This window comes from Rhamphochromis longiceps, linkage group LG16 (genome assembly GCF_057381845.1).
Source record: "Rhamphochromis longiceps isolate RC_006_pf linkage group LG16, R_longiceps_female_GT1.1, whole genome shotgun sequence".
NCBI classification, from domain to species: Eukaryota; Metazoa; Chordata; class Actinopteri; order Cichliformes; family Cichlidae; genus Rhamphochromis; species Rhamphochromis longiceps.
The window spans coordinates 23,482,704-23,505,225 of NC_140572.1; the positions used below are offsets into that span (position 1 = coordinate 23,482,704).

At 41.6% G+C, this 22,522-nt stretch overlaps 2 protein-coding genes across 5 annotated transcripts in view; one reads left to right on the forward strand and one right to left on the reverse strand.

Annotated features, from left to right (window-relative positions):
* The window catches only part of LOC146651145 (electrogenic aspartate/glutamate antiporter SLC25A12, mitochondrial-like), a 24,529-nt gene extending 23,220 nt beyond the window's left edge, over nt 1-1,309 (forward strand). For both annotated transcript variants that reach the window (XM_085385162.1, XM_085385163.1), the window contains exon 18: nt 32-1,309. In XM_085385162.1, the coding sequence (XP_085241288.1) occupies nt 32-239 (208 nt within the window). In that variant the 3' untranslated portion in view covers nt 240-1,309. The remainder of the gene's footprint in view (nt 1-31) is intronic.
* Nucleotides 561-22,273, reverse strand: LOC146651146 (dynein, cytoplasmic 1, intermediate chain 2a-like). Of its 3 annotated transcripts, none has more exons than XM_085385164.1 (17): nt 22,116-22,273; nt 20,526-20,637; nt 18,461-18,572; nt 17,211-17,298; nt 16,105-16,164; nt 15,642-15,751; nt 10,740-10,829; nt 10,398-10,560; nt 10,207-10,306; nt 8,993-9,118; nt 6,725-6,871; nt 6,527-6,640; nt 5,905-6,038; nt 4,765-4,909; nt 2,063-2,203; nt 1,772-1,897; nt 561-1,493 (listed from the first exon to the last, which is right to left on the reverse strand). In XM_085385164.1, the coding sequence occupies exons 2-17, from the start codon at nt 20,625-20,627 to the stop codon at nt 1,380-1,382; spliced, it is 1,872 nt and encodes a 623-aa protein (XP_085241290.1). In that variant the 5' UTR covers nt 20,628-20,637; nt 22,116-22,273; the 3' UTR covers nt 561-1,379. The 3 variants fall into 3 exon arrangements, with proteins under 3 accessions (XP_085241290.1, XP_085241291.1, XP_085241292.1); XM_085385165.1 differs by having other exon boundaries at nt 22,121-22,162; XM_085385166.1 differs by lacking the exon at nt 16,105-16,164 and having other exon boundaries at nt 22,116-22,272.
* Nucleotides 22,274-22,522: the final 249 nt, after the last annotated feature.

A 22,522-nucleotide genomic window follows, 5' to 3' on the forward strand; every position in this document is an offset into this window, starting at 1 on the left:
AGGCTCAGCATCTCCTAATCTTTCTTCTCAGTCGTCCTGCTGGATCTGAGCCCACTCACAAGCCTACAATCAAGGACCTTCCCTCTGTGACTCCAGACCACCTGGGTGGTTACCGTCTGGCTGCCTCAACATTTGCTGGCGTGGAGAGAAAATTTGGCCTGCACCTGCCCAAGTTTAAGCCTTCCGGAGAGGTGACAATCACATCAGCGACGTCCAAAGCGGAGCCTCAAGCCTCATAAACAGTCACTTCTCGTGAGGGCTGCATGCACTTTCAGCCCTCATTTCCTCCTTTACTTAACCACATTTCGATTCAATGCATAGAAGTGGTTGTCTTACTATAAATGCTGCATGGGTATGGCTTTAATTGCATTTTCTTTGCATAGCTTGCACAATTTTTTTGTACATCTTGTACTTCTCCACAGAGGGACATTATGGCATTACAAAGGATTGTCACTGCGCTTTTCTGGTGTGCATGTTTGACTTACATTTAAGAGACATGAGGATGTACAGATATTTTCCAAAGTATTTATTTTGAAATCACGACCAGGGGACTTGGGAAATAATTTAAATGTATTTATTGTATTTTACTGAAATAAATCATTCAAACTGTTGATTTCTATTGTGAAATGTACATTCTCTGTTTTGACACCAATCTCTATTCAGAGCCCATCACTGTACATGACAAACGTGGAAATCACCGAGCAGTTACAGCATACATAATCACCCTATTCAACATGCTGGGGTGATATTCCAACCATCCCGGATCCAACTTGAGCTGCGCCGATTAAGAGGCAAGAAGTGCAGTATAAAACAACATCTTGGTAGAAAGACTTTGACATTTCACTATTTTACAAACACGTGTTTATGTTATCCAGTCTAAAAGAACAGAGATGGCGACGTGGGCTACAGCTATGAGATGTTTACATTCCTGGGTGTTTAGAGATGTGATTGCTTTACTACAACTTTGGTGGAAATGGAGAACAGCTCTTACTGATTTTCCTGAATATGGTGAAAGTGGAGCACCGACTTAACTCATAATTAAGGCTGCCATGCTGTAAATAATGGTGGGTAAAGACGTGACAATCAAGATTTAAATTAAACTTTAAGGCATCTGGTTGAAGAAAAGATGACTGTTTTGTGAATATGGCTTTGGGTTAGTGTCTGAGGTTCGTAGCCCTGTCGCTTGGCTTATTCAGAGGAAGACAGACCACGGTGCAGCGAACTAAGAAGGCAATTGTCTAAATAAGAGGAGCGTTGGAAACCAAGCGATATCCGTACTTCTTTCTGATACAAACTTCATCTTTTCCATCTATCAAAACAGGTCTGACATTAACGAGCACATGACTGGTCCCTCAAATGCCTCGTCCAGGGAGATAAGCTCATGCGGCCAGACGCTGAGCTGCAAGCTCCTCTGCGTCATCCCTGTTCTCGTTGATTTCTGCCAGTGTGCGAACAAAACGGGTCCATTCGTCATTTCGCGGTACCGCAATTTGCTGTGGGGGAGGAACACGACAGAGGCGTGAATTTCAAACGCAGACAGGTTATGCTCTGTGCATTTTTTTACTCACAAAGAGCAGACCTAAAATGCACAAATTAGTCCTTAAGATGCTCTTCTAAAATCTCTATAAGGTAAATGCTTTACAATTAATCCCTCATTACTAAATTACACATTGTAGCAGGTGAGAGGCTGACTCATTTTTGCAAAATCCAAAATGTTTTTTTTTTTTAAAGGTACAGTCAGAAACTGAAAGGCTGACTCATGCTTGCTCACCTCTCCAACATCATAGACAAGGACTTGTCCATCAGAGTCTCCCACAGCGATTTCTTTGCCAGAATGAGCCCATCTGACCCTGTTCAGGGCTGGGTTACCCTGCACTGTGACGCTGGCGGTGGGGACCTGAAACAATAACAGCAATCAGGAGTGTACTTGCACGCTAAACCATGTGAAGGCACAGGATCTGATATGGTTAAAAAGGTCAAAATCAAGATATGAGTATCTCGTCTACAGTAAAGTTGGTAACAGCACACAGCTGCTCTTCTGAGAAATGTCTATTAATATTACCTCTGTGTCATTGTTGAGGTTCCACAGGTCGAGATGACCGACTCCGTCCACGCAAGCAAACAGAGCAGGGTGAGTCGGGGACCACATGACATCATACACGTAATCCGAGTTATCCTCGAATGAGTACAGCGGCTTATTGTTCTGCAGGGGGGGGGGGGACAGCTTCATTCAAAAAGGTTTCCAGTTTTAAATGTATAAATATCCATCTACACACTAATGCAACTCAGTGATGTTTTAAACTGTTAAAACGCACTGGCTTATGTTACTTAGCAAAGCCACTCAACATTATCACAAACTGCAGTGTGAAAGATCAAACATTACAAAGGTTTGTGTTTCAAAAGAAGTGTATGGTTATGTTCATACAGGACACACAATAAGACACTGAACCCCAAGTTGCTCTGCAATGAGTCCATTAGAGTGTGAATTTTAAAAAGTGCTTGTGTGAATGGGTGAGTTTGAGTGCTCAAGTAGAAAAGTGCTCTATAAGAACCAGTCCATTTACAATACTGCTAAAAAAAATGCTTAAAGGTCACTTAGAAATGTTGTAAATGACAATTAATGATTAATGAAATCAATCAGAAGTAATTTATGATTTGTAATGGAATATGTATGCAGGCCCAATTCCAGCGACCATCATCTATGTTTTTCCTAATGGGACACTGTGTTACCTAATGCAGCTTTATCATCATGTTAAAAGGCTAATTGATCATTAGAAAAAAGCCCTTTCCAATTATGTTAGCACAGCTGAAAACTGTTGTGCTGATTAAAGAAGTAATAAATTTGGCTACTTGAGTATCTGGAACATCAGCCTCTGTGGGTTCATTGTAGTCTTTAAATTTGGGGGGGGGGGAAGAAAAAATAAATAAAATCAGAGTAAAATTTTTCCAAGAAAAACAAAACAAAAAAGTTATTTCATGATTAGATTTGCAGTGAACAGATTTCAATCATCTGTTCTATTCGACTCAAAGAATAGCACAAACCTCTAACCAGAATAAAATCAACAAGACTGAGACGCTCTCCCATAACAGACCAAGAAGAGACGCAGTCTCTAGTTTGAAAAACAAAAGTCTCACAAGCCTCAAGGGCACCCACAAAACACCCGATTCTACCTCGACACTGAAGTGATGACACCAGGATGGTGGGCTTCTAGACAGAGTTACTGAACACAAGGGAAAGATTAAGATGGGCGAAAGAAAACAAGAGCGGCAAAAAAGTGCAGAGGGATCCAAATTTGAGGAGACAAAGAAGAACATTTGACAGACGTAGAACAAACAAAAAGATAATCATTTGTCAAACTGATGGAGGGAACGTGAAAGGCCGCCTCTCTGCGATGTGCTCTTTTTAATCATAGAGTATAAAAATAAAAGCAGTCAGCTGATATCCCAGTCTGTAATGGAACGGCTGGGCAGAATCGTTGGATCTCAAACCCACTCATCTGTTGTGGGAACAGAATGACCGTATGGTTTGTAAGAAGTGTCCAGTGTGGGAGGTGAAATGTCTACAGAACAAAAAAAAAAAAAAAGCCATCGGGAATTCTGTAACTGCTGCAAATGGATGAAAAAGACTTGCTTTGGGATGGGATGCAATGGGGACAGCCTGTTATGTCAGAACAGAGCTTTTACAGTTTGCCTGGCTTAAACTGGCCCTCTGGGAGCTGACTGCACAGGAGAGTGGGCCCAGAGGAGGTTCGCTAAGTCCCAGCCACCAAACACTCGCCATTGAGCCTCCCCATCCCTGGGTGTTGCTCCACAGTGGGGCCCCAGTAACCCTCGCTTGGGCAGGGCATCATATCGTTCCTGTTCTCTTCAACGGGGATTTCTGAATCACTCTTCATCTGGCCCCTCACTTAACGCTGAAATTGCCCCAGGGGACCCCACCGGGGAAGGCTGCCGCTGACAACCGAGCTTCTGGGATCACAAACCCCATCCACGTCTATAAGCCGGCGATGCACGAAGGGGCCAGATGAAAAGAGGCTGTCTCCCAAAAGAGCTAGAGGAGGTGGCCGTGTATGTGTCTATTCATTGCCAAATAAAGACAACAGAGCGCAGGCAGGTGAGACTTTCACTTTGACAACACTTCTTATGAATTTTCATTACATGCCCTTTTCTCTCATTGTCTCTTATTTTTTTCAGTCTCCCGAGTTCAGTTCAAGAGTGTTCTGTATTATTCATTGTGATGTACAGTCAAGATGTCAAAAGTGAAAAATTTCCACTGCCACCACTAATGCATTATATCAAATGTTTTTTAAAAAAAATCCTATATGTAAAAATGCAGGGTAACAACTCTCGTTTACCACAACAACTACAGATAAAAAAAAAAAAAAGTAATCCATTTTTATATAAACATTTTTAAAATAAACATTAGAGCCTAACAGTCTGAGCCGACCTGTTGCTGTGGAAACCAAACTGTGGCAAATAGGAGGTGAAAAAATTAATTATTTTGGCTAAACGGAGTCTGGTATTGACTGCTGTATCAGGACATCTGTCTACAAATTCAATCAATAGCCTTTTAACAGAAGTCTGTGACTTAAAAATCAACCTTAAAAGAATCATTAGTCCCACCTTACGGCTGAAAGTGAACAATAACTGGATTATAGTGAAGCCCAGAGAGGCACAGAAAGGGAGGAAACTTTTCCCTATGCAGAGATGGGCCAAATAAATGAATCATGGCCTTTAAAATACATCCTAGAGCTCAAGTCATACCTTGGTGCTCCACAGCTTGACAGTCCAGTCGAAAGACGAGGTAACAAACAGGTGAGAGAAGTCCAGTGGCCCAGCAGCTGTGTGGCAGTGGAGCCCCGTGATGGGGCCGTGGTGTCCCTCAAACATCTCGCTAATGCCTGCTTTGCTGTGGAGCACACAGATAAATATGGGTAAATATGCTTAAACTGACCACAAAGAATTAAATTTTACCTTCAGATCTAATGTCTGAATACACATTTATGTGCACTGTAGAAACTTTAGAAAAAAAGAAACAACAAAAATGCACAAAACTGCTGGTTGTTACCATTTACGCAATGCATTAAGCAAGTAAGTAAGCGACAGGCACAGATGGACCTCTGCTGGACGTATTCACAGTAATCATTTACTTGTATCATGTAATTACCAGCAGGGAGGCAAAAGTGACTGCATCCCTTCAACCACATGTTGCAGAGCTGTTACCCAACTGAGACTCTGATAATTAATGTAGAGAGGTAAATACTCAGCATGAGTGATGCTTATGCATTATTAACTGCGATGAGAGTATCATACCATTGTAAATGATGTGGAAAATTATTCCCCCGATTACAGAGGTGATTCTGCAGTGCAAAACCTCGCAGCTATCACCTCTCTGTGGTCTCCAGGCATACTACATTTGGCTGACACGCTGCTCACTGGCAGCTCTGATTTAAGCCACATTTCTCTGCCGAGGACCATCCTAGATGAAGATCCCCAGTCTCCTAAATGAGAACATTGTGGGATGAAGTGCAGTTTTAATTCTCCCAGGGATGACCGACTGTAAACAAACTCTCTCACCCAGAGAAACATACTGAGGGAAAAAAATTAAATAAAAATAAAAGAACAGGGGGGGAAAAAATGATTTGTTTCCCCTGCATGTGTGCCCTGTTTATGTTGAACGACCTTTACAAACACAACTGACAAGCGGAAAAGAAAAACAGGATGACTGGGCAGGAGTGAAACCTCAAACAGCAGGAGATCAAGTGTTGGATTTGCGTTGCACTGGGAAGTGAGTGGGCTATATTTATTTGACACACGGGTCTAGGTGGGCCTTACAAGTCGCCTCAGTTTCCTGCTGGTGTTCGGGAGGCGACACGGTGGGACTGCGGTTGCTTATGAACGCACCTTCCATGACGACATGACATGTAGACTGAGCCGTCCTCGCTGCCCACTACGAAATTGTTGACATCTCCAAGAGGGAAAGACATAGAGGTGACAGCTACAGCTTTGGACTGCTTGAACACCAGCTCCATGCTGTCCTGTGGAGGGGAGGAAACATGGAACAACATCTATAACAAGCTCCCCTCCCAGGCTTTAAGTTAACACACACTCTGCCAAGCAAAACCTATAAAAATCACCCGACAGTTTATTAATGTGTAATCTAAATTCGACTAGTGCTTTATATAAAAATAAAAAAAAATCAGTTTGACAGCGAGGGCTTGGCAGCAGAGATGAAATGACACAGCTAGCAAGAATCATTTCCTTCAAAGTGAAAAATGAGCTGCAGAAAAAAATAAGAGTAAAGTCGAAGGAAATACCAAACTGGAATGTGAAAAGGAAAGAGTCCAGCCAAAATGTCTGACATGTAGCACGAATGCAAAGGACAGGAAGCATGTGGGCGATGTGAAAGAAGAAAAAGAGAGGAAAACAACAGAAAATATATTGTCTTTGCTAAAGTCTGATGCATTATCATTATAAAAACTTATTTTTATGGTTAATACTTTAACTTCTTTACAGCAGAGCACACCTGAGGCTGAGAGAGCATGTCCAGACTCCAGGAGCACATCTTGCCATCAGTAGAGATGCTGATGAGGTTGTGGGCATTCTGGGTGCCGACCACATTCACGCAATATACCGGGTGCTGCAAAGACAGTGACGGGGAAATTTTACCTTTTAGCTAAATATAAATGAAGTATACGCCCACTGTGTCAGACCTTTACTGTACCGTATGTGCTGCTGCTGACAGGGGAGTCCTCTGCACAGGGGTCCTCTTGTTGCTCCTGTTGTCCCACAGCACAATCTGCCCCGAGTAGGTGCCTCCCACCACAACGTTGGGGTGGAACTTGGCAAACGCCGCTGACATAACAGCAGACTGTCACAATGAAAGGGTGCAAGAAGGGTTGGGCAAGGAAAAATGAAATAGAGATTTATATTGAGACAGCCGCAGCTAACAATGGAAGCTCAGAGACAGTTTACAAAGATACCGTGAATGTTGAGGGATCGGCTGTTAAACTAAGGTGACCGGGCTTTTGCCAACGTAGCCTCTAAAGCGTGGAGCAGTCCAACTGGAGTCACATCACTACTGAAGAGTTTACCTGAAATACTCTTATCAGAACATCTTTATAATTTTTTTTTAAATTTTATAAAATGTTTTATTCTGAGAAGCAGTTTGTAACTTTAAGAGAAGTGCTACATATGAAGTATAACATTTTTTTTAATGTATTCAATTTTTTCCCCATTGCAATTTCCTACCCATTTATCCAGTTTCAACTTGTGGAGGCGGGCTGGAGACTTTCCGAACTGTCGTGGGATAAAAAGCAGGGTACCAGAGAGACAGACAGCAATTCTCCAATTAGAATTACCAATTAATCTATCAAATATATGTCTCAGGGCTGTGGAACAAAGCTGGAATACCTGGATGGAAGCCATGCACATACAGGAAGAGCTGATCATGGCGTCTGGTCAGCTTGTAGATTTAAACTCAGGACTTTCCTGCTGTGAGGCGATGATGCTAACCGCTGCACCACTGTGTAGCTAATGTTATTAATTTTAGCCCAGTCTTAATTTGCCTCTTTCGCTTAAAAAATAAGTCTAAACAGTCAACCACTTTCCAAGATAACAAGCGGCAACACTACTGTTATTTCAGAAAACAGTGACACTATTGACCAAGGGCACCAAATGACCCCGAAAGAGGAAAAAATAGCTCATTATTTGAGGTTAGGTAACCGCACTGTGGAGCGAGTGATGAGAAGGGAAAGAGTTTTCATAGAGTAACAAGCCAATGGAAATCTACAGCAGTGAGGACATCATGCCACTTGTCGTTTCAAGGAAACTATCCCAAAACTGACGAGCTGAAAAGAAAATGGAAGTAACGAGCCCTGCAACATGAAGAGGGCACAGCAAGCATGCTGAGATTTTATGCTACTAGTTGATTTTTGCACTGCTGCTAATTTTGAATTCTTCCACACAAACATTTTTTGAGCTGTTTTAGCTAAAAAACTGATTTTTATTGAGAGCAAATGTAATTATTTCAAGCAATTTATTTGCTGAAATAGAAATACAAATTAAAGTCACAATAACTCCCATTTCCCACTGATGTTCTCAACCACAAGTCAAACCTATGTGGGGCTGTAAAAAACTGCAAAGATTTGCATCAGTAGCACTTAAAATCTCCAAAGATGCAATAATATGGACATGGAAAACACAGACTTCAATCTGCAGCTTTTTCCTCTTCTGCGTCATCTTGCATGTTCCCTCTTTATTAAAGTACAACTAAACACATCTTGCATAACTCGAGCCTCAGTTCTCACAGTGTAAATAAACAGACCTCAAGGCTGGCCGATAAGATCAGTATATATTTTTGGATTATGGTTTAGGTGGACTACACACACTCATCACCCCACCTATAACATTTTTTTCCCCAGAAAGTCATCCCGGCAAAACTTTTAATGCATAGATAAACTGACTTGGAGGCAAAAAGAAAACTATGTTAACACTTCTGTTCAGTTTTACTCATCTGAGCAACACGCCTCCATTTACATCCGCTATGGAGGCCAAAACATGTGGTTCTACTCAACTTGTCTTGGTGAAGGAGCCTCAGGGCAAGCATTGTAATAAGGCTGGGCAGAGCGGAGGAGCTCAACTGGTCTCCCAGCTAGCTTGTCTGAACACAGGGCCCTTGTTTAGATGCACATGATAACCAGCCCTGCCCCACACGCTTAATCCTGCTGCGGTGCTCAGATTCCATCCGACTCCACAGGTCTTCACAGGCGCCTCATGAACATGTGTTTGTGCATAGATGTGGTGGAGGTGGATGCCAGTACTGTGAACTCACAATGTGGATGAGGGTAGGGGGGGTATGGGAGCAGAGGAGGAGGCAGGGAGCCTGACAGGATGGCTGGCCGTGTTCCATGTTTGTCATGGAAGAAGCCATCCGTGAGGGTGCTGGGTTATGTTAGTAAAAGGACAGGAAAGTTAAAGTTGCTTTTAGTACCTGACAGTGGAAGACGTACTCCGGTGTAGTTTTCTTGTACTTCATGTTCCACACCAAAGCCACACCGTCTGGCTCATGAGGAGCATCCTCATTGTTGTTGTATGAAGCAACCAGCAGTTCAGGATACTGGAGACAGACCAAAAAAAAAAAAAAAATCAGACTGAATGAATGTCAGAGGGAGGCAGGCAGACATGCCCCCCAGGCTTGGCTCCAAGTGGAAAAGCTTTGCCTGCCCCGAGTGCTGCTGCTGAATGCGTTCGAGAATGACTAACCCTTTCCTCCAAGATTTATGGCTCATTTAACTCACCCTACCCCCCGAAGAACGTTGGTAAATGATGTTTTTATTCCTTTGCATAATTTTAACTAAAAGCTACAGTTCTGCAAGGGCTCAAAAGAACACGGAAGCAGACTCAGCAGCTCAGTAAGGATCTCATAAAACACAAACCCATCCCAGTGCATTTCAAAAAACACAGACTGCAGAAACACTATCCAGATGTTGACAAACGATTAACCTCTGCTGCTTTTAATACTTAAATTTAAGTACAGTGGATGCATCACTTTACATCACAAGGGTGTGGATACTGCTCTGAGCAAGAAAATACAGTGAACAAAGAGTTGGTGTTCAATCACTGTCACAAGTCATTGCACAATAATGCATTAAATGACCTTAGACACCAGAGGAAACAAATCATTACGGCCTCCGACTAAGTGACAATTTGTATGGGACGTAACTTACTTTTCCTGAGGGAGCTGAGGCTGAAAGAACATGCTGTCAAACTCAAGCTATGTAATCATAAAGCATTATGGCTGTGCAAATCTAAGTAGTTTAAACAGGCAATTACAAAACAATTATGCTCTTAGCAGAATTCCAGCACAAAGACACAAGGATTAGGATTAGCAGATGATCCATGACTGTCTCTCTGAGTTGATGTATTAAAATGCTGGTTTTAGGGCCAAACTTTTAATACCTGTCGGCCAATACTGACCATATATGAAAATCTTTAAGGGTTTTTTATTATACTGTCTGCAGAACACCAAAGTATGGATCAAAACTGAGCATAATCAAGCAGTAGCTTCAATGGTGAGTGGCCAACGTGTTTGTGAAAGTTAATACTTAATGATTTCAATATGACTGCAAACATAACGTCTGTAACGTCCACTATCAGCCAGGCTCTAGTTGGCTTCACCATGAAAACTTTGTTAAGAAAAATGACCTGGGGTGACCAGTCCAGGCAGGTGACAACACGATGTTTGGACCAGCGCTCATCCACGAACTGCCTGTTAAGCGAGAGCTTTGCCCCGGCCTGGATTTCACTGCGGAAAAACAAAGCACCAAAAATCAATAAAAAGCACTTCTTCAAAAACCAATTACAAGTTTTAAAAACACTAGCTGCTCAAGAATTACCCCTCTTTCTCTTCAAGGTCACGGCCACTGTAGTCAAAGAAGAGGTCCACGTGCTCGGATAGAGCCCGCTCGATAATGCGAGTGCTGTGGTCGAAGAAATCTGCAAACTCCTCCGAGTGCAGGATCTGGAGTTTTTCCTCCTCTGTCAGCTCGTGAGGGGGTGCTAAATGGAGAAACAAAAACACAGTGAAATGTCGTGAAGATCCCTGGTGCTAGTAGCCATTATTTTATGCAATCTGATCCCCTCAATTATATAGATAATCTGTAACAATTACATATTTTAAGTGTTAACTAAACTGCCTCAATTTCAGCAGAGAATCTCAATTATCATTTCTGCAGTACCTTCCTCCTCCTCCTTTTTCTGGTCCTCTTTCTCAGCTTGAGTCTCAACTACTTGCTGAGGTGGAGCACTTTCTTCCTCTTCTTCTTCCTCTGTTGATGAAAAAGATACCCGTATTAAACATTAGAAAACAACTCTCAATCAACATAACCTGTGTAAGTAGTAAACGAGTATGTTTATGATCATCATTTCCTCGGAATTTTCAAATGCTAAAAGGTATAAAAATCAAACAACAAATAAACAACTTTAACAAAATGAATGAGTATGCTTCCAAACACAGACATTTCATACCTTTTGGTCACTACATTTTCCACATTCATTATTTTTCTCTTTCAAGAAAAGCTCCACCCAGTGATTACTGGCACAGCAATAGACTGATTTTGTATCTCTCCCTTGCATTTGTTTGGTTTGTCAGCACAATGTCTCCTTTCAAAAAGAACTTGCCTCTGTAAAGCGGGGAAGTTTGTCATTTGTATTAAAGGGACACAGCGCAGCGGGTGTCTTGTTGTCATAGGGACCCCTGTCTTTCCCAACTGTTAATGAGACCCTAACCATTCAATAGACAGTCTAGCTGTCAGTGTAGCTGTTTCCTCTGTGTCCCACTAGTAGGTTGCCCCCTTCTAGGCCACGGGGCAGAGGTTGTGGAGCAGCTGCCCAGGCCCGTCCCATTGGACTAGCCAGATGACGGCATGGTGCAAAAGCAGATGGTGATGCTGGGATTGTCTTGTGCTCTTCAGAGGTGGCATGGGGATGGCACAGAGGTTTTCCGCATGGCTGCCCCGAGACAAGCTTCTCCCTGAACGGCAAGCCTGTGCAATTACCATCCTAGCAGGAGGTCCTGCAACTCCTATTCAACCTCAGAGAATGTACGACAAAATACAGGCCACACCAGCTGGCAAACTGCACACCGGCTCTACCTCAAAGAAGATGAACACATCTTTTTCAAACACAATTCCTAGAGACACTATATAGACTATGCTTAAAAAAAATAATAGCAGAAGGACAAAACAGATTCATGAGGAAAGTGGAAATACTCGCCTGGTTCCTACAGGCGTTTATCTTTGTATGAACCTTACAGTTAATCTAAGATGACAGCACCACACGCCAGAGTTTCCTTCCTACTGAGATAATCTAAATGATAATGTCATCTGTCACTTTGTCCATAAAATGATTTATCCCCTGTCTCAGATGGAGGTTTGGGGGATGAAGGTTACCGGGTGCACTGATGAGTTTACAGAACTGGGTTGATGACACAAGCCATTTCAATGTGCGGCCATACTCTGCAACCAACAGGAGAAGGTTAAAATCTTTCCTTTCAAGGGCCTCAATCAGGCTTAAAGGAAAACAGTAATCACTGTCTTTCAGCTAGTCCCGGCCGTGCTCGTCAGCCCTTTCCCTGGTGAGGCAGCCAGAGCAATCAACCTGCCAGGCATTAGGAGCGGACAGACAATCTGAAAATAAAGGGTATAATGCACCTGCCAGCCAAAATGGCCATTTGGAGAAAAGCTAGTGATCCTGGTGACCCCACTGGGGATGTGCGTGTGTGTGGGGTGGGTGGGTGGGGGGGAATAGCAAGGGTGGGTGGGTTGCATTTAACAGAATTCACACGGATCAGCAATGTCCCATACGCTGACACCTCCTCTCAAAGCTGCAAAGCAGGTCCAATTACGGCTTTTGTACCACTTAAGACATAAAAGCTTTTTTTTGTATGTAGTGGTGGTGGGGGAGTAATCACAAGTCTTCCTCAATAGACAATATATTAATGCAAACATGGCGTGTGGCCAGTGGTGAGCAACTACAAAACTAAATGACCTTGCAGGTGGCATCCGCGTTCTATACGCACAGACACACCAAGGCTGTGACTTCAGCATGTGCAACATGAAGCCCAATAATGAAACCATAGAAGACAAATTTCCACCAATTCACACGTACATCTGAACTATCATTTCTTGTATGCTGAAATAGACCTCTTCTAGTACCAGCGTACAAAAAGCCTTTCCAAAGTGTGTAGTTGCATCTAGTAGTGCAGCAAATAAAAACATCAGCAAACCCTATTACATGAACAATAACAAAAAACAAATTGCATAGGTGCTGAAATCATACACAGAAAAAAAAGGGGAGAATATTCTCAATTTTTTTATTCCAAATGATTAGCTACTGTATGAGAGAAGGATACAACAGATATTTAAGGGTACTAATCATCAAGTGCATAAAAGCTGACCACAATTACAAGTGGCACTTCAAACAAGAAGACCATTAAGGGCTTTTGTGATTAAAAGTTTTGACCTGCCTCTGAATTCATCGTGATTAAAACAATCACATTCAATTAAATATTAGATTTACTAAACTGCTCTGCATACTTATATTCCTGACGAGCCTTTTTGAAATGCTGTACTAGACGAACCAGTCCAGCCCTCCCCCTCCACCCCACACGTACTCCCAAACCTCCAACCTTCCACAATATCTTATGCCATAATTACAGCCTCTTGTTGAGGAGTGCATACTGATGCTGCATATTACCTACTAGTGCAATCTGGGAATCGTGCAGCGGTGGCATATTCGACAATCTAATGGCTTAAACTAACAAATTTTCTGAAGCTACCTACAGATGGAAAAAATTAATCTCCAATGCACTGAATGTGGGGCAGGCAGTGCTTTTAAAAATAATGTGGGTTTTTTTATTAGGCAGAAAAAAACATTGTATAATTTCTATGTCCTTTCCACTTTGTCTATGTGCACTTGGTTTTTTTTTAGGCTTTTGCCAGGTAGTTTGGCTCAAGCATTTTGTGGAGAGCTCGCCACTGTTCTTCAGTGTGTCACTGCTTTCTCATGTAATCTCAGACTGACCCCACGATGCTGAAATCAGCTCTCTGTGGGTGCCTGATCAGCTGCATGGCTCGTTGTCATAGACGACAGAGCCGTGTAGCTGTGTGTTTGGGGTGGCTATGATGTAGAAATATGCATGTGGGAGCCAAACAGATGTTTTCCTGAAGGTACTGTGTAATGAATAAAAATCTCAACAGCTAATATGCCTTGAAACATTTGCACAGTGCTGTTCACTGTTTAATTCCCAAAAGCTGGGATTAATTATAAGAAGACAGTACATTTTCTTCTTCGGCTGCCCTCTTTAGAGCTCCCCACCGAGGATCACCTGCCTCTATTTCACCCTATCCTTTGCATCCTTGTCTTCCTTCACTATATCCAAGAACCCTCTCTCTGGGCTTCCACTTTTCCACCAGCCTGGCAGCTCCATCATCAACATCCTTTGTCCTACATATCCACTATGCCTCCTGTGCACATGTCGCTAAAATGCTGAGTCTGAGCTGTCCCTCTGATCTACTCCCTCACATACTGACCCTCCTGGTCACTCCCAACAGAATTAATAAGAAAAGGAAATCAAATATTTAAAAAATGGAAGTGATCCTTATACGAGCACAGATATCAAGAGTTTTTTCATACACCAAGAAAACGAGTATCCAGTTGTTCTTGAGTGATATACTATTCTCATTTCCAACTATTTTAAAATGTGGATGGCTTCTCCTGGACTGCTCAGAGGACATTCTATGTGCCAATGGGGCAGGTGATCTTAAAATCTTTTACTCCTTTTTCCGAGGTGTCTCACTGACACTGTGGGAACCCTCAGTTTGGAGCAGCCAGGGCATGGCAGCCGCTACCCTCTAATGCCACCGCCTGCTGACCTTGAGAGTGCTGCGGCGTTGCTTCCTTTTGACAACATGATAAATCGCTCAATCAGAAACCAGGCCTGACGCCACCCCACACATCAGAAATGCACCAAGGGGAGCAAGCTGGGAAGGGGATGCCGTCTCATCGAGTGCCAGAAGTGATGGTGTGAAAATGCACAATGTCACTGAGTGTGTTTTGTTATGTGCCTGCTCGGTGAAGGGAGAAGACAGGGAAGCGAGGGAGTTGATGAAATGATTACATAGTGGCAGAGAGGGGAAGGGGGGCCCCAGTGTTGAACAGCTGGCAGAAACCATCGTTGTTTAACACAGTTTTACAATGCCCAGTAGAGTCCAGCGTAAAGAGCGATGAGGAACACTGGGATGCTCTTCGTCCTTCACTAGTTCCGCTTGTAGTTTTCCACAAAAATCACACAATTTTATCTTACTCGAGCTGCATGCCACCTCAGAATTTTCTACACGTCACCTGATTAGACCACACAACCGACACTCGGTACACTTTTAAAATCCTAACCAGGCTTTCAGGGATGCTTAAAACACATGTTAGCTGGTGCAAATCATTTGAGAAATCAGCTTAAAAAAAAGAAAGAAAAAAAAAAGATAGTGGCTATGAGTGACGGTACAAAACAACTATCCTAATCAGGATTTCAGTCGAGCATATTACTCACCATCAGTCATTAGAAAAATCAACCGAGAACAAGAAGCATGACCAAAAACATTGCATATTTGATGGAACATGTGCTCACCATGTGAATTTTAGTAAAAAACCCAAATATTCTCTTCGTCCAACCACATGAAAGCTTTGCTGCAGCAATTACATACATATTGACACGCTTCAGAGAGAATGAGCCGTCCTATGCACAGCATTTCATATCTTCCCTTCCAATCTCATTTCTCCTTCCTGTCACAGGCTTTCTCATCCTGCTCATTAATTATACCAAAGCAGCATTGGCTGGAAGGTTCAGAGGAGCAGAGCTTGTCAGAATCTAATCCCTGCCCTAACTTCTTATGTTTCCTGGGCCTCATTTTTCCTTTTCTTTCATCTCAGTAAAATCAAATCTCTTGCACTTGTTCACTTCTGCTCTCAGAGAGACCCTGTTAAGAAGAATGATATGATATAATCCATGCAGGCACGCAGTTATGTACATGCGCACACATTTGACTGCGTTTTTCAACATTAACCTATAACACTTCATGAGTCACCTTCTTTCGCCTGAGTAATGGTCTGGGTCTCTTTCGTGTAGGACACAATTTCACGTGGTGGGAAGTCCACTTGTGTAACTTTGGCCATCCCCAGTTTTGGAGTTACACGCCTAAAAGGAAAGAACAACTCAAGTTTTGCACAAAATCGCAGTGAAAGAGACAGTAAAGACAAAAACATACAACACAGTGCTACATCTATAACCACTCTCACCTCCTTGCAAGTGGGATCTTTTGCTGATTAAAGTGAGTAAATTAGTCGTTTATGGGATTGCAACGACTTCATATTAGTTTTTAAAACTATGTAAATAATTAAAAGGTTTTGTCTCACCATTCCTGCATGCATCCCTACATGGTTTTCCTGATCTGTCTTAACTGAATAATGACTTTGAAAGACAAAGTAATCATGCCATAGATTGAGAGAAGGGAAAATGACCAGGAAAGGAGAGAAGAGAGTGTCCAGTACCCCAGCTCAGAATCAGAGTGAAGTTGAAGAGTGGACGGGTCAGAGTCCCAATGCAGATTCCTGGTTAGTGTCACAGCAACAAGGCAGCATTAGTGAGAGAGAAACAGGCGAGCACAAATGAGGAGAGGAAATAAAGTTAGCATTATGGCACATAACAAACATGCTGATTGAATCCTAGGTCACAATTAAAATCATTCTGCATATCCAAACACCCAAAAAATGAGTTTTCTTTATTACAAATTAAGCTTGAATCTGTTTACATAAACCCAGAGATGGAAAAATGTATCTGCTTAAAATGCATGGGCACACAGACCCTGTGTGCGATGGCACAGGGTGTAATGTTCAGGCCGAACTGTGGCACACCAAAGCACTGAGTGCTGTGCCGACAGAGGGGGGGGAGAGAGAGAACCCTCAGGGAGAAAACATGACCTCCATGTGTGTAGGAAATGGCCATGCTGGTGAGGGAAATGAGTCAACACGTAGGGGGAACAACTCACTGGGTCTGATGGGACACTGGGGGAGCTTGAGTTTCAGCACTGGGAAGGGGCTCTAATTAGGGGTTAAGAAGTCCCCCAGGCGTCACAGCAGCCTGCTGCTTTATTGTTAATTTAGGATTGTTCTAATTCGATGGCACACAAATGAAATAAACATGCACTCAGTTGGCAGGAATTCGTCATCGTTCACTGTAATGATGTAGGACTTTGTAAAATGTTTTAACTCAGCTGCTGTTAATGCAATTGTGCTTAACAGGTATTCATAAGCTTTGTTTATAGAGTTTGAAAGTAATGCCAAGCATAAGAAAGCAGAACAGACAAGCTTCTTTATGTTGTTTTCAAAATGCTTCACAACTAATTTGCTGCAAAACAGTTCTGCAATTTAAGCTGTGACAAAGACACTGGAAACATACATTGCAGATATAAGCATAACAGTTAAAAAGAATGCTGAAGTAAAAAGCAAGGTAGAATCAACAAAGTACCAAGCATTTGATTATTATTCCTCAGGTAGAAACAGTTTTGGCCTTTCCCCCCCCTGAAATAGGGACGTCTGCACTGTTTATGCACTTGTCAAGTACTGTACAAGTGCAGATTGTGAGACAATGTGTGTACCTGGGTCCCACAGCTCCATCAGAGTCCTGGCTCCCTGCATCACTCGGTGTGCCCGCAGATTTGGCAGTTGGAGAAATGGGAGGAGGGACTACACAGGCAGACAGACAGTAATCATCAGTAAACTGTTTATAGCAGTACAATACAATATAAATGTCTCTGTGTAAAGCAAGAAAAATGCACAAATCTAAATAATAAACGTAAACTCTTGCAAGCTCAAGCCATGTTGGGAAAGGAGATTTCAGCACAATTGTACTGTCTTCATCAATTAAATCATATGCAAGACAAAAAAAATACAATTAAAAACTAGCAGTATCAAAAATACAACCATGATTGTTTTGAATGTCTTACTTGGGTCCGTCTGCAAACTCTGATAGATTTTTATATGGATCTCTTCTGCCATCTGCTGTTAGCAATATGACCATGCTCTAAAAACCACAGTGGTAGTATATTTTTGGAAATGTTTCATTTATATCCATCCTTCCACTTATTATCATCATCATCATCATCATCTAGTGAGGCTCATGTTTGACAAGCTATTTACACAAACTCATCATAGTAATAATATCATGATTAGCCTCATCTTCCAGGCAACTGGATTTAGTTTTGCCACAATTTTCATAGTCACAGCTCAGAAAATGTCTAATATAAAGCTACAAAAGAACAGTGACACATTTGTGTTACTTCAGATCTGTACTCCAGCATATTTGATACGAAATAACTGTAATGGCCACCACATGAAAATGAGACTATTATGGTGGCGTTTTCTCGCATCCATCAGCATCGAGAAGTATAACATTTCTTTCTTATTTTTAAAACGTTAATCCAATTTTAGGAGTCAGCACAACCATTACAGACAAAAATGAATGAAATGTTTATTAAGTAGTCCAAAGTATGCTGCATCTATGCACAAAATCAAGTGATTTAATATGACTATTAATGAAGATTGCAGTGCTTAGAAACTGAAATTTTATATCATTTATTTATTACCCCAAATATTCTGGTGTGAGTGATGTGGAATGAAAAAAGCTGATTTCTGCACTGCTCATCCATGAACATGAACACCCAGACACCAATGTCAAAACATAGTTCTAGTACAATGACCCAACTGTATGTGTATGCAAACTAGATTCATTTTTTTATCCAGCGATGCACTGGGGGTTTGAGCTCAGTTAGATATGCATGTATTTTCCTAAGGGTGTACAGTTAAAAAGTAGGTATCATAATAGAGCTCTATGTAAAATAAAACATACCAACTGTAACATCTGTGGTTATGCCCACGCTCTGTAGAAGAGCCTCAGCTTCACGTCTTTTCTTCTCCAGGTCAGAGTCATCCTGAGGAAGTACGACCTCTTTCAGTTCCGCCTAGAAATAAAAACAAACAAACATAAAAACACCAATGATAACAATATTAAATTGACTGGATCTCAGGCAATACAGTAAAGCATCCAGTCTCTTCTGCTTAACCAGTTCAGTGCCAAAGTGGGCTAAAGCCGAGCTGTCATAGACTGAGAGGAGGGGTACACTCTGGACAGGTTGCCAGTCTATCACAGGACTACACAACACATTAATATTGATTTATGACTTTTTTAGTGATTCACAGCTATGAGGAAGCCCATTCTCTAAATTAAAAATTAGTACTTAATTGTTTTATGATGCACTCTGTGCAAGAATCTTATTACTGCCAAAGGATATGACAAGTGCAGCAAAGAGCTGATCTGCAGGAACACCAGCAAGGATACATAACATTAATTTGGGGTGACTCTGTGGAGAGAAGGTGATCCACTAATTTTAAGGTCAGTGACTCGATCCCTGAGCTCCTTCAGCCTACATGTCAAAGGGTCTTTGGGCAAGATGTTTAATTCTAAACTTTTCTTCAGTGTGTGATTGAGAAAGAGCTGGAGGAACAGAATAAAGTGGTGTATGCTTGTATGTTTGTAGGCTATCAAATGCTAGGAGAGATATTTTGGAGAAGAAGAAACCGAAAAGATGGATGCTATTAAATACGTCTGAACACAGAGCAAACTAGATTTTGTACATCTCCATCATTTAAGAGAAAGGCACTGCTGATGTCTGTCATTTTACCATTTCCAGGCCGAATTGCAAGACGAAAAGGTCTGAGGTTTGCTTTTCCTCGTGTGCACACAAAGCTACTGTATTTTAATGTGTCAAGATAAGATTGTTATGACCTAGTGTTTGGCTTCTTAGCCAGAAATGTAGCACTGAGCATACGTGGACAGTGGGACAGTGTATTTACCCTTACTTAAAACAGCGACAGGTTGGTTAAGAGAACATGTCTTACAAAATAAAGCTGCAGTCATGATACAGTGTTGTTTTACTTTCACCCAATCTGTGTTTCACTGAGAGGTTTTGCTCCATGACATAAGCCTTGCGACCAGGAAGTAAATGTTCTAAGTAAGAACTCATGTAAACTGGAGAATTTGGGGAAAATCCTCCTTAAAGGACAAACCTGGAGAACAAAACAACTTTCCTTTCCCATTCAATAATCTGTAGCCTTCATACCACAAAGAAATACAGCTATTATGGATAGGATGGATTATATGTTCAAAGGATGTGGAGGAAATAATCACACTAAAAGTAGCAACATGCAAATATCAATTAAGAAGAAGAGTTTTATATTGTCAGAACAGTATGAAACAGTCAAAACAGGAAATAATCAAATGATCTACACGTGCTTTTAAATTACAGTGGAATATCGGATTATTTTTTTATTCCAATCACATTATAGAAGTTCAAAAAACATTATGTAATATAGCCAAGAATGGCTGGAGAGGGAGACTGACAAAAGGCATCAATATAGCTATCTACCAAAACACAGCTACTCTGCTAGAAGAAAATGCATACTGTACACTAGCCACCTCATATTGTTTTATCACATTAGGCCCAACTTGAGCTTGTTAATGCAATCTACTTACTATCAGTCAGTTGAGAAAAATCAATCCATGAAAAACATTTTACTTTTCTGTCTTACTTTTGCCATTCAAAACAAATGGTGTGGAATTTATTATCTATATAAACGCAGAAACCCTTAATACCTGCAGGGTTACATTTGGATTAGAAATTAAAAACATTATCACTAATGGAACAGGGTTGCTTATCTTAATATAAATACCTTTCTCACCTACCTTTCTCAGAAGAACCTTATCTCTTTGTCAAGGGCCTTGGGATGTGTTGTGTGTATTAACCACTTTCTCCTACTCTAAACTTCATATGCAAATGGCCAAATAAGTTTGACGATTAATGTGGACCATTGTAAATGCATGTGAACTAAATATTTACAAAACATTGTTAGCATACCTTCTTGCGCTCCTCTTCCTTCCTTCTCTTCTCCTCTCTGATTTGTGCTAAGCGTTGCTTCTTCCTTTCAAGCTCTGCTTTCAGCTCACTTTTGTCAGACATGATGCCAAAGCTGTATAAAAAGATACAGCTCTGTTATATTAAGTGTCGATTAAGATTAGTCTGAAATATAAAGTATTTATCAGCTAAAATTATAGCCAAAAAGTATCTGGACAAAGACACAATGTTTGTCATTTCAATATGTGACTGAAGTGCAGGCTTTCAGCTTTAATTCGTTTCACAGATTTAGCCAAATGCTGCAAAACTGATCAGACAGCAAGTTCACAGTGCAAATGAGAAGTGGGATACTGTTCAATGGTCACCTGCTCTTAGCCCAATAAAGCATGCTTTTTAGATACTGAAGACAGAGACCCACAAACAAGCAGTAAAGGTCTGGCAGAGCATGTCAAGAGAGGAAACAAAGCATTTGAAGATGTCCATGGGGTATTGACGTCATGCAGTTATTGGTTGTAAAGAATTAACAACAGTCCTGTTATGTCCGTTGGTCCCGTTTCTTCTGAGTCTCTGAAAATTAGGAGGACTCCGTAATAAAACGGCTGTAACTCCGAAAGAGTTCATGCAAATCTTTGGTTAAACCCCTCAAATTAAAGCTGAAAATCTGCCCTTCAAACACATCTCAGTCCTGTGATTAAAGTCTCCATGCGATTGGGTTTTGAATAATCAGGCAAAAATACAAAAACTGTTACTTTCCAAAGATTATTTATATATCAAAGCATCAGAAGTGCCCTAGTGGTCTCGCTGTGTTTACAGGGTGTCCTATACCATAACTGAAAGCCAAGCATCTCATAACAGCTTCAGGAGCCTCTCACGACATTTCCGACAGCTTGTATCGACCCAACCTCTCACTGACCGCACAATTAAACCGACCAGTGTTTCAGCCTCCCCCCTGGGTAATTGAGTTAAATGTGTTAGCCGTGTATTATTTCTTCGCTTCATGTAAAGACTGGCTGACCAGTCATTGTCATTAGCTAGCTAACAGAGAGCCCCACCCTAGAGTCCGTTCAACCTCCCACACCCGCTAACCTCACCCGGCCCGGTGTTACGTTATCCATGTAAGTTAGTTATTCCCGGTTCATATTAGCTTAATGTACCAATGAACTCAAAGCATTATGATGCTTTGTTTATTAGTTACACTGCAGTTTAAGGGAAACCCGCTAAGCAGCAAGGGCCTCGGCTATTGCTAACAGTAGCCTTCCGTGTTATTAGTAACTACTGTACTGGCATTACAGCGCTTTTCTCTTAATAAACACCCACTACTATCTCCATTTATTATTTTTATATTTTTCTTGCTGACTTCAAGGCAATAGAATATTTCCCCCTAGAGATCAACCCAAAAATAACGGCTAGAGATACATCACTTTGATAGAAGCTAGTTAGAGCAGCTAGCTACAGCAGTTAACCGGACTCCGGTCTGCAGCGCTGTCACGCTGACCACACGGTGAATAAAGACAGTTCGCTTACGAACACAGACATACTTTTACAGCAATGTGAAGCTACGGTTATATTGATGGTGATGTGTAGAGAACTAACCTTACAGAAAGTTTTGGACCTGTCACCAAAAGGCTTTAATCAACACTGAGCCAAAACAATTGGGCTCTCGACCAAAGTACAGGTGCCGAGTAGAGCCAAAAAGAGCCGCTCCGCCTTGACGTGGCTGTGCTGCTGTCATTTCCAGGCCATGCCAAGCATGCAGAGTTTAGAGTCTGTCAACAACTCTGGTAGCGAATTAACAGCAGGAGTATTATTGCTGAAGTCAGCTGCTCGTATCCGCAATTAATTTTGCACCGTTTCTTAAGAAAAAAAAATTATTAAAAAGACCGTATCAAGGACCTTCAGTCCTAATGGTTCATGTGATGCATGTACTTTTTTTAAATTCCTGCAGTATCCATACTGCAGTCAACTTTTGATGTTCAGTCACATTTTGCTCGAATTAAGTT

What these genes read in the sequence shown, in the direction of transcription:
- LOC146651146 (XM_085385164.1), bottom strand. Translation starts at nt 20,627, where the DNA reads ATGTCTGACAAAAGTGAGCTGAAAGCAGAGCTTGAAAGGAAGAAGCAA. An exon ending in GCCTGGACTGGTCACCCCAG is followed by an intron (nt 9,119 to 10,206) that starts GTCATTTTTCTT and finishes GTCTGTCTCCAG; the next exon opens with TATCCTGAACTGCTGGTTGC. An exon ending in ATGTCATGTCGTCATGGAAG is followed by an intron (nt 4,910 to 5,904) that starts GTGCGTTCATAA and finishes TGTGCTCCACAG; the next exon opens with CAAAGCAGGCATTAGCGAGA.